Genomic DNA, 10,000 nt, shown 5'->3' with positions numbered 1-10,000 from the left:
GTGACAGGTGAGGCTCAGTATTATCCCCCCGGTATACTAATGTGACAGGTGAGGCTCAGTATTATCCCCCCGGTATACTAATGTGACAGGTGAGGCTCAGTATTATCCCCCCGGTATACTAATGTGACAGGTGAGGCTCAGTATTATCCCCCCGGTATACTAATGTGACAGGTGAGGCTCAGTATTATCCCCCCGGTATACTAATGTGACAGGTGAGGCTCAGTATTATCCCCCCGGTATACTAATGTGACAGGTGAGGCTCAGTATTATCCCCCCGATATACTAATGTGACAGGTGAAACAGAATATAACCCTGCATTAAAACATGTCAAGTTGTGAAGTATTTCATAATTTTTTGGGGGGAAAAGACATGACCAGGATACGCGCCTAACACCAAGTTTTGAAATTGAAATGTTTGGGATTTCAGTATGGCAGGGAGTCACATATTTGTTTATACCAATCAGCTGATGCAGCTAGAGAGCACATGTTTGTTTACAAAACTCAGCTGATATCCACGTGGCAAACTTGGCGGGGACATAAACACAGCTTCACTATTCTGATGATACGGTCACAAGAAATACATGTAAGAAAGGAAGTATAATGTGGGTTTCATAATACAGTTGGCATCACTCTCGACTTACAATCAGGGATCCTGGGTTCGATTCTTAGGCGGAATAGAACTGATTGGGCAACAATTCTAGTGCCATGCCTGAGACACGGAGTTGTTTACTATATCTCTTCTTTCCTCCCTAGCACTCTCACCTCTTGTCCTCTCTCTCTCTCTCTCTCTCTCTCTCTCTCTCTCTCTCTCTCTCTCTCTCTCTCTCTCTCTCTCTCTCTCTCTCTCTCTCTCTCTCTCTCTCTCCTCAAGGTGAAAGGTCTCGAGTCATTTACAGGACAAAGCGCACATTTGCATAGGCGCTCCATATTCACAATGAAGCGGAAAACGCGCCATGGGATGCACGTTGTCATAAATCTCGAGGATGTGGTTCCTGGTGGAGTGTGAGGAGGCGCGGGGCGTCCTCGGCTGCCGGGGCCAACACCTTGGGCTCACTGGGTGTCGGACAGCGTCTGGGCCTCTTGTGTGATTTGTGGCGTATGGTGGAGTTGACGCCGCCGCCGCGCACGGCAATCGAGGCATTAAGGAGAGAGAGTGTGGAACGAAGAAAGGTATGAATGATGAATAACGCGGCCCGGTAGGTAAGACGCAAGCCGGTACTCCATTGTATTCCAGTTTGTAGACACGTGGAATGAGACACGCGTTAAACGTGAGAAGGCCTCGGCCTCCCTCAGCTGCAACACAAACCCGTACTCACATTCTGTCGTCTTGGGAGACATTGTGGACAAGAGAGGGAGGGAGAGACGCCCCAAGACTCCCAAGGAAGACGCAACACAAGCCAGTACTCACTTTCTGTCGTCTTGGGAGACATTGTGGACAAGAGAGGGAGGGAGAGACGCCCCAAGACTCCCAAGGAAGACGCAACACAAGCCAGTACTCACTTTCTGTCGTCTTGGGAGACATTGTGGACAAGAGAGGGAAGGAGAGACGCCCCAAGACTCCCAAGGAAGACGCAACACAAGCCAGTACTCACTTTCTGTCGTCTTGGGAGACATTGTGGACAAGAGAGGGTAGGAGAGACGCCCCAAGACTCCCAAGGAAGACGCAACACAAGCCAATACTCACATTCTGTCGTCTTGGGAGACATTGTGGACAAGAGAGGGAGGAGAGACGCCCCAAGACTCCCAAGGAAGACGCAACACAAGCCAGTACTCACTTTCTGTCGTCTTGGGAGACATTGTGGACAAGAGAGGGAGGGAGAGACGCCCCAAGACTCCCAAGGAAGACGCAACACAAGCCAGCACTCACTTTCTGTCGTCTTGGGAGACATTGTGGACAAGAGAGGGAGGGAGAGACGCCCCAAGACTCTCAAGGAAGACGCAACACAAGCCAGTACTCACTTTCTGTCGAGGTTGAGGAACTTCATGTCGAGGGTGTGGACGGAGGTGAAGACGTTGGTGGCGCCCTGCACCACACTCTCTCTGGTCTCCGGCATGGCGACGGGCGTGCAGTGGGCCAGGAACACCGGCTCGTTCCTCGAGCACAAGGGCAGGTAGGACAGGTAGTGTCCGGCCACCAGCACCACCTGCGGGTTAAGGTAAAGTGTAAGTGATCCATTTACTCTTGTGGTCCCACGGTACACGGTGCATTTGTACACGGTGCATTTGTTATCAATAAATAAAGTGTACTACCATCGTAATGTTTTTCTACATCAAACACGTGAACACGGTACACCTGTACAGCTCATCCTCCTGTTAAGGTGTAACTTACATAGTAACGATGTAGACTATCGTACCAATATTGACGTAATGAACAATTAGAAAGTGGAATTTGCTGTTACTAAATTTGGACAAACCGGTGAAGACTCTGTATTATGTGGCCGATAAAACCCTAACCTAACCATCCTTGGCCTTATGAACACTATCCAATTCCTAATATAGTGCATATATATGCTATACTAGGCGTAGGGATATTTTACGTTTATGTTTAGCTTGTTTTCGTATTCCATAAATTGAACAGTACCACATTCTACTATCTAATTGTTCAATACGTCAATATTGGTACGATATTGGGTTGGTGCCCAACCGTCCAAGTGGTTGGGCACCATTCCTTGCCCCCGTCCCATCCCAAATCCTTATCCTGACCCCTTCCCAGTGCTATATAGTGTAATGACTTGGTGCTTTCCCCTGATAGTTCATTTCCTTTCAATGCGTCAATATATATGCACAATAGCCCACATAGTTACATAAATGTCCCGTCTAAAACAGGAGGACGGGTCGAACTTAGCATTACCTCAGTACACAAAGGTTGGTGGACGGGTCTCACCTTCTGGTCGCCGAACCTCATCTGTCTTCTGGCGTTTCTGGAGACGTTCATACGACAGAGGAAGAGACGGTCTTCGTCGAGGTGTTGGGAGGCGTGACCGGCCCTCACCAGCTCTGCCTGTACGGCAGCGTGGTCCTGCTTGTCAATAATGTCGTACACGCTGTCCCCGTGGATCAGCAGGTCCTCCTGTCAAGCACACACACACACACACCTGTATTATTACTCCCGTGGCAGCAGCAGTGGGTGGGAGACAGCAAGACACACACACACACACACACACACACACACACACACACACACACACACACACACACACACACACTCACAAGAATTACTTGTGTGGCAGCAGTATTGGAAGACAGCAACAGTTTACCTTCCTTCATAGAGAGAGAGATGCAAGTTTTCCTGTTACATACACAGCATGAAATACTGTCACACAATATACACACATCTATTCCTCTCTCTCTCTCTCTCTCTCTCTCTCTCTCTCTCTCTCTCTCTCTCTCTCTCTCTCTCTCTCTCTCTCTCTCTCTCTCTCTCTCTCTCTCTCTCCCTCCCTCCTCCAGGACTCACCATAGAGTGGCCCAGGTACTCGGCAGCGTTGTCTGAGATGTAGAGAAGCTTGCCTCCTTGCGTGAGCATCATGATGAACCCATTCATGGCCTGTGGAAGAGAAGATGGGAATTTTACGAGTGTTCAAGTGGCGGGGAAACTAGGGTAGAGAGGCGGGGGGAAAAGTTGGGGAAGAGGCAAGTGCAGGGGCGAGGAGATCATAAGGATGGGAATATGTATGGCCTCAGTCAGTCAGTCTCACTAGACAGGAAGAAAGTGAATTCTCCCAGGAAGGAAGGACATCGTATCTGCTAAATTCTCATTAAGAAGTTGCTGGAAGGGTTACAGGAGGGATGTATGGGATGGAGGGAGGAAGGGGGGTATGGGGGAGGGTGATGGGGGCGAGCCAGTGGAGCGTGGCGGACTACCCACGACCTATGACCTAAGTTCTGACCCACCACACCAGCTCTGAATACTAATCTTAAGTATGGGAAGGAGAGGGGAGGGAGATGGGGAGGATAGGAGGGAGGGATGCTCTCCCACGATGTCTTCCTGCTCCTCTCTCTCCCTCCCTCCCTCACACCCCCTACCTTTTAAGTAGTATACTCTGGGCTTCTCTCCTCACTCCCAGCAACTCTCTCAGTAATGGGAGCTCGCGGTAATCTTTTAGTTGCTTTCTTGACAGTGTGACCAGAGCAGCTGCTAATGTGGGTTTGCTTCTTAGTAGTAAGATATTTGTGGGTACAAACCCACAAAGGCCGTGACGAGGATTCGAACCTGCATCCGAGAGCATCCCAGACGCTGTCTTTTGTTCATTTGATGAATCATGCAATTGTGATTTCTGTGTCTATTTCTGGGTAAATAGCACGCTTACTGCTCGCACAAGAAATAGCACTTATACTTTGCTATCTCGTGTGCGGGTAGCCGTCTTGGCCGTCTTGGCCGTCTTGGCCGTCTTGGCCGTCTTGGTAGTGTTGGTAGTCTTCTTCACTTTCTTACGAGCTCTTCTACGTTGGCAAAGTAACCTTCCAGGTCAGTTATTCTAGCATTATATTCCCCCTTCAAACAGTTATCTTGGATAAATGACTCTGTCATCGTGGCGACCATTCATCTCGTTTCGTAACCAGATATTACTCAGGTCTGATGAGTGGTTTTGCTTACTCAAAGAATTGAGCACCAACACTAGCGCTGCATATTAAGGAACTGGTCTAACGTACGTTATGTACAGTATTCTGAATGACAGCTTGTTTAAATGCCTGAATGACTGAGTTTTTGGGGGGCTTGTGTGTGCATTCTTGTGTATAGTTGTGTTAATTCATTATCACCCTTGGTCAATATACCTTGTAAATATATCATTCATCTCCAGGATTTATATGCATTTCCAGGATTATATATCCTGGAATTAGATATATAATGTGTGTGTGTGTGTGTGTGTGTGTGTGTGTGTGTGTGTGTGGACGTGTATGTACGGATTTTTTGGTTTTGTTCAAAGACTAAAAAAATTAAAAACTGGCCACAAACATATATATATATATATATATATATATATATATATATATATATATATATATATATATATATATATATATATATATATATATATATATATATATTGTACATTATAACAATTCAAATCAACAAGCATTATGGTAGGCCATAGTTAACTACCCACACCTCCTAACCAACCTCTAATAACAAAGCATCATAAAAGGCTAACCAATCCCAACGTAGTCTAACCAACAAGGCCTTACCTGACCTTAACAAACCATGCAATACCTGTAACTGACGGCTGGGAAGTTCTTTAGAAAACATCGCATTCGTGTTTATTTTAATAATCAATTTGATTTCCCCCCAGCGCTGATTTATAATTATTGGCTCAGGCTCACAAGTTAATGTTTTAATGGTTCCTGGCAATATTTAGGGGACGGGTGCGTTAAATCTTCCCAGAGGCAATAATTGAGAGGGAGCCGGGGGAGGCCCGAACACCCTGGTCAAGGTTAGACATAACTCAGGGTTGCATAACAGTCATAAATAACAACTCGCAAAAGAGAACACGCTATCGAGCCAAAAGAACAACAGAATTCCAATCATAATTCATGGCAAACACAAATGAACCAATGAGCCAGCAATAAATAATAACAAAAATCTAATTAAGAGGGACATAAATGAGGTAATAAACTCCGGTCGGCAACCCTGATCTAGCTCCGTCTCCCAACATGGTCGCGACAAGGAAGAGGTTGGACACCAGACAAATTTATGCAAGAAATCGCTAGTACCGGAATTCCTGTTAAGACTTAAGTTATTCCCTCATTAAACCGTGGGAACCGACGCGTGGAGTGACGCGCAAAAAAAGTGGAGGGAAGGAACAGATAACGGGAGGCAGGGTGGAGAAACAGAGCCTGGAAACAGAGAAAGGAAGGCAGGGTGGAGAAACAGAGAACGGGAGGCAGGGTGGACGAACGGAGCCTGGGCACACGTCTCCTGTGTCAGGTGAGTACGATGGGCTCACCATAGCCCACCTGCTTGGAACTTTTTGTTTTGAGTAGCTGAATCTAAAACAACACCAACAACGGAGCCCGGAAACAGACAACGGGAGGAAGGGTGGAGGAACGGAGCCTGGAAACAGACAACAGGCAGGTGGGTGAAGGTGCCAGCAGGACATGACTGACACCGCGACAACGCCTCGCCTCCTGGAAGGCTGCAACTGCCGTCTCTCCGGAACTCCCGTGGCCAAATATTACATCACCACCGACCGGTGGACTCCTGAGATGAACTGAATGTGTTACAACGACTAAGAATGATTGTGCGTGAGTTAAGAGTGCTCAAGAGATACTTTCCAGCGAGTTACAGCAATTAAGAATGCCCAAGAGATACTTCGAGCGAGTTAGAGCGATTAAGAGTGCCCAAGAGATACTTCGAGCGAGTTACAGCGATTAAGAGTGCCCAAGAGATACTTCGAAGGAGTTACAGCGATTAAGAGTGCCCAAGAGATACTTCGAGCGAGTTACAGCAATTAAGAATGCCCAAGAGATACTTCGAGCGAGTTACAGCGACTAAGAATGCCCAAAAGATACTTAAAGCGAGTTACAGCGATTAAGAGTGCCCAAGAGATACTTCGAGCGAGTTACAGCGACTAAGAATGCCCAAAAGATACTTAGAGCGAGTTACAGCGACTAAGAATGCCCAAAAGATACTAAGAGCGAGTTACAGCGACTAAGAATGCCCAAAAGATACTTAGAGCGAGTTACAGCGACTAAGAATGCCCAAAAGATACTTAGAGCGAGTTACAGCGACTAAGAATGCCCAAAAGATACTTAGAGCGAGTTACAGCGACTAAGAATGCCTAAAAGATACTTAGAACGAGTTACAGCGACTAAGAATGCCCAAGAGATACTTCGAGCGAGTTCCAAGGACTAAGAATGACCAAGTGCAATTTGGTACGAACATTATACACATAAGTCTAGTTTGAACAACTAACACTATCCGAGAGGTCCGTAGATGAATTAGACTTGAGTGAAAGAGTGTTGACACTCACCTTGGAGAAGCCGATGTTGGGCGTGGGACTGAGGCTCTGCTCCTGTTGCTTGAACACTGAAACACGTGTGGAATACTCCATTATTGTCCCCGCCATTCATTTTATGGTGTGGCTGGTTAATATGTATTATTATTGTTACTGAACAAATCCACAGGAGCCAGGGTTCGAACCTATGGAATGGGTGTTCCCAGACGCGCTCTAGTGAACTGTACCACGACGTGGTCAAGACCAAGATATACCCCTAAATCATGTCTGGACCAAGACTCCTGGGGATTTGTTCTTTGATATATCACGTTAACGGGATTTCTCTGTGTATTATTATTATTATTATTATTAGCAAGAGAAGGCCCCTTGAATATGACCATTGCCTTACGCTATGGAAGTGACTAACGTCGATCTCTTACGAGAGAGAGAGAGAGAGAGAGAGAGAGAGAGAGAGAGAGAGAGAGAGAGAGAGAGAGAGAGAGAGAGAGAGAGAGAGAGAGAGAGAGAGAGAGACAGAAGAGGAGAGAGAGACTCACCCTGCTGGAAGTAGTTACTCTTCCTGACGTAGACACAGACGAGGGCCATCAGCTGGAGCTGGGAGAGTCTCTGGCGTGTGGAGGGCGGCAGCGGCAACAGATCCCTCAACTGACAGATCTCAGCGTTGATCATATCCCGACGCATCTTGGACGCTCCCTTGGTCGACTTGGTGCCGTCGAAACTGTCAGAAAGGAACACAACGGAAGAGCGTTGAGACATTGCCTTGACGCTCTCTTCAAACACGAATTTTCTCAAATATAACTGAATATTAATATATATTAGAATATTGCGCATATGTAGGAGTAGGTTAGGCTAGGGGTCGAGGTTCTGTTGACGACTATTTGTATTGGAAGTACGTGGCTGAAACATTTACACAGTTGCGATTCACACTGAGTGTTGTTCGAGAACATTTTCGAATAGTTCGAGGTTCGAACATTTCAGCGAAGTGCTGTACGAGAAATGTTCGAACATCATCGGTTGTGCAGCCCGTCACCAAACAAAGACCCAAAAGTGATTCCATGCACCCTCCAAACCCCCTGTTGTTTATGAATGAAAAACGGTTTACGCACGATTCACAACTGATTTCGTTCGAACACTTCCGGAACAAGTGCTTCACTGCCGAATTTTGTTCGAACCACGAATTTTGTTCGTGTGTAAAGAGTTCAGCCCGTCCTCCAAACAAAGATCCAAAAGTGATTCCATGCAGCCGCCAAACCCCCTGTTTATGAATGAAAAGCGGTTTACACACGACTCACAACTGCTGACATTCGAACATATCCGGAACAAGTGCTTCACTGAAGAATTTTGTTCGAATCACAACGCTATAAATGCTTCACCCACGTACTACAAATACAAATAATCGCCAACAGAACCTAAACACCTGACCTAACCTATCCTATGCCTATATATACACAATATGCTAATATATTATAATATTAACTTATACTTGAGAAAATTCCCGTTTTGAATGAACAGTATGTTAAAATTTATGAATGCGTCTGTGGGGTTGACCGCTGAATGTAATGGACTTGAGTCGAGGACGGGCTGGGTAAAGAGTTTTTCCTTCATAATCAGGGAGTTTCGTGGCTGCATAGAATGAAAATGTAGCCTTTGTTGATGAGGCCGGACCTTATCCCAGCCCGCTCTCATCAACAAAGGCTTAATGCTCATTAATCCAGGCGCGAACCCCCTGTTTATAAATAAAAAACTCTTTACACACGACTCAACCTGCGAACATTTGATTTCGTTTTCGCGTATTTTCAGCCCGTCTTCATCAACGAATACCAAATGCTCTTTAATGCAGTGGCCAAACCCATTGTTTATGAACGAAATACGGTTAACACACACAACCCGTCCTCAGACCAAGTTCATTCTATCCGGCGGACGACCCCCAAAGACGCATTCATCAATTTTAACATGCTGTTCATTCAAAATAGGAATTTTCACACATATGAAAGAATATTGCTATATATTTCCATACTGTGCATATTTAGGCATAGGTTAGGTTAGGCGTTTAGGTTCTGTTGGCGATTATTTGTATTTGTAGTACGTGGGTGAAGCATTTACAGCGTTGTGGTTTGAACAAAATTAGTCAGTGAAGCACTTGTTCCGGAAGTGTTCGGACCTCATCAGTTGTGAGTCGTGTGTAAACCGTTTGTCATTCATAAGCAACAGGGGGTTTGGCGGGTGCATGGAATGGTCTTTGGATCTTGGTTTAGAGGACGGGCTGTTGTAAACGCTTCACCCATGCACTAAAAATACAAATAATCGCAGTCAGAACCTGAACACTTAACCTAACCAATGTCTAAATATGCACAGTATGCTAATATTTAACAATATTAATTTATACTGGAGAAAATTCCCATTTTGAATAAACAGCATGTTAAAATTAATGAATGCGTCTTTGGGGTCGACCGCTGGATGGAATGGACTTGGCCTGAAGACGAGTTGACGTATTTTGCTAGCTTTATTCTGTGGAGCAATGTGTGTGTGTGTGTGTGTGTTCTATTTGATTTATTTATGATAAACTAAAGGCTGGTACTGTAAGATTTATTTTATGATGCTGTAGGATTTATGATTATACTGCTGGATTAAACTACTGACTGTTTATTTGCAAAGTTTTCAATCTATTGTTTAATGGTTAATTTGGTGAACTTTGGAGGGCAGATGGAGGAAGGGAGGGAGGGACTCCCTTAGGGTAGGCGAAAGGGAGGGAGGGATGAGGTGAGGTGTGGATGGAGTGAGGTGCGGAGGTGGGCAGGGGGGGGGGGTGGAGCAGGACAATGAGCCGTATTCTAAGTGGCCACTCAGACACAGGCTTAACAACACCTTGAGGGTTAAGTGCTTGTGTCTCACTCAAGTTCCTCTCTCAAATGTGGACCCTCAACACTTTTTCCAAAGTCCCATTTTTGAGAGTTGGAGAGGAAGGGGAGGGGGGGGGTAAGAGAGAGAGAGAGAGAGAGAGAGAGAGAGAGAGAGAGAGAGAGAGAGAGAGAGAGAGAGAGAGAG

The 10,000-nt window shown here is 45.9% G+C and overlaps 1 protein-coding gene across 3 annotated transcripts in view; it reads right to left on the bottom strand.

Moving 5' to 3' along the window:
• Positions 1–10,000, bottom strand: part of LOC123756441 (neuronal PAS domain-containing protein 4A) — a 53,224-nt gene that overhangs the window by 10,191 nt on the left and 33,033 nt on the right. For 2 of the 3 annotated variants that reach the window (XR_011229620.1, XM_045739610.2), the window contains exons 1-5: positions 7,492–7,835; positions 6,971–7,026; positions 3,457–3,546; positions 2,884–3,069; positions 1,959–2,143 (exon numbers count right to left, since the gene is read on the bottom strand). Coding sequence is in view for 2 of the 3 variants with exons in the window: in XM_045739610.2 (XP_045595566.2) it covers positions 1,959–2,143; positions 2,884–3,069; positions 3,457–3,546; positions 6,971–7,026; positions 7,492–7,786 (812 nt within the window). In the remaining variant the exon portion in view is untranslated. Of the gene's footprint in view, positions 1–1,958; positions 2,144–2,883; positions 3,070–3,456; positions 3,547–6,970; positions 7,027–7,491; positions 7,836–10,000 lie in introns of those variants that run through there. The other variant, XM_069331270.1, reaches the window with a different exon arrangement.

The sequence above is a fragment of the Procambarus clarkii genome, chromosome 25, assembly GCF_040958095.1.
Source record: "Procambarus clarkii isolate CNS0578487 chromosome 25, FALCON_Pclarkii_2.0, whole genome shotgun sequence".
Taxonomy (NCBI): domain Eukaryota; kingdom Metazoa; phylum Arthropoda; class Malacostraca; order Decapoda; family Cambaridae; genus Procambarus; species Procambarus clarkii.
Note: the sequence above shows the minus strand (reverse complement) of the source record. Positions and strands in the feature narration are given on the sequence as shown.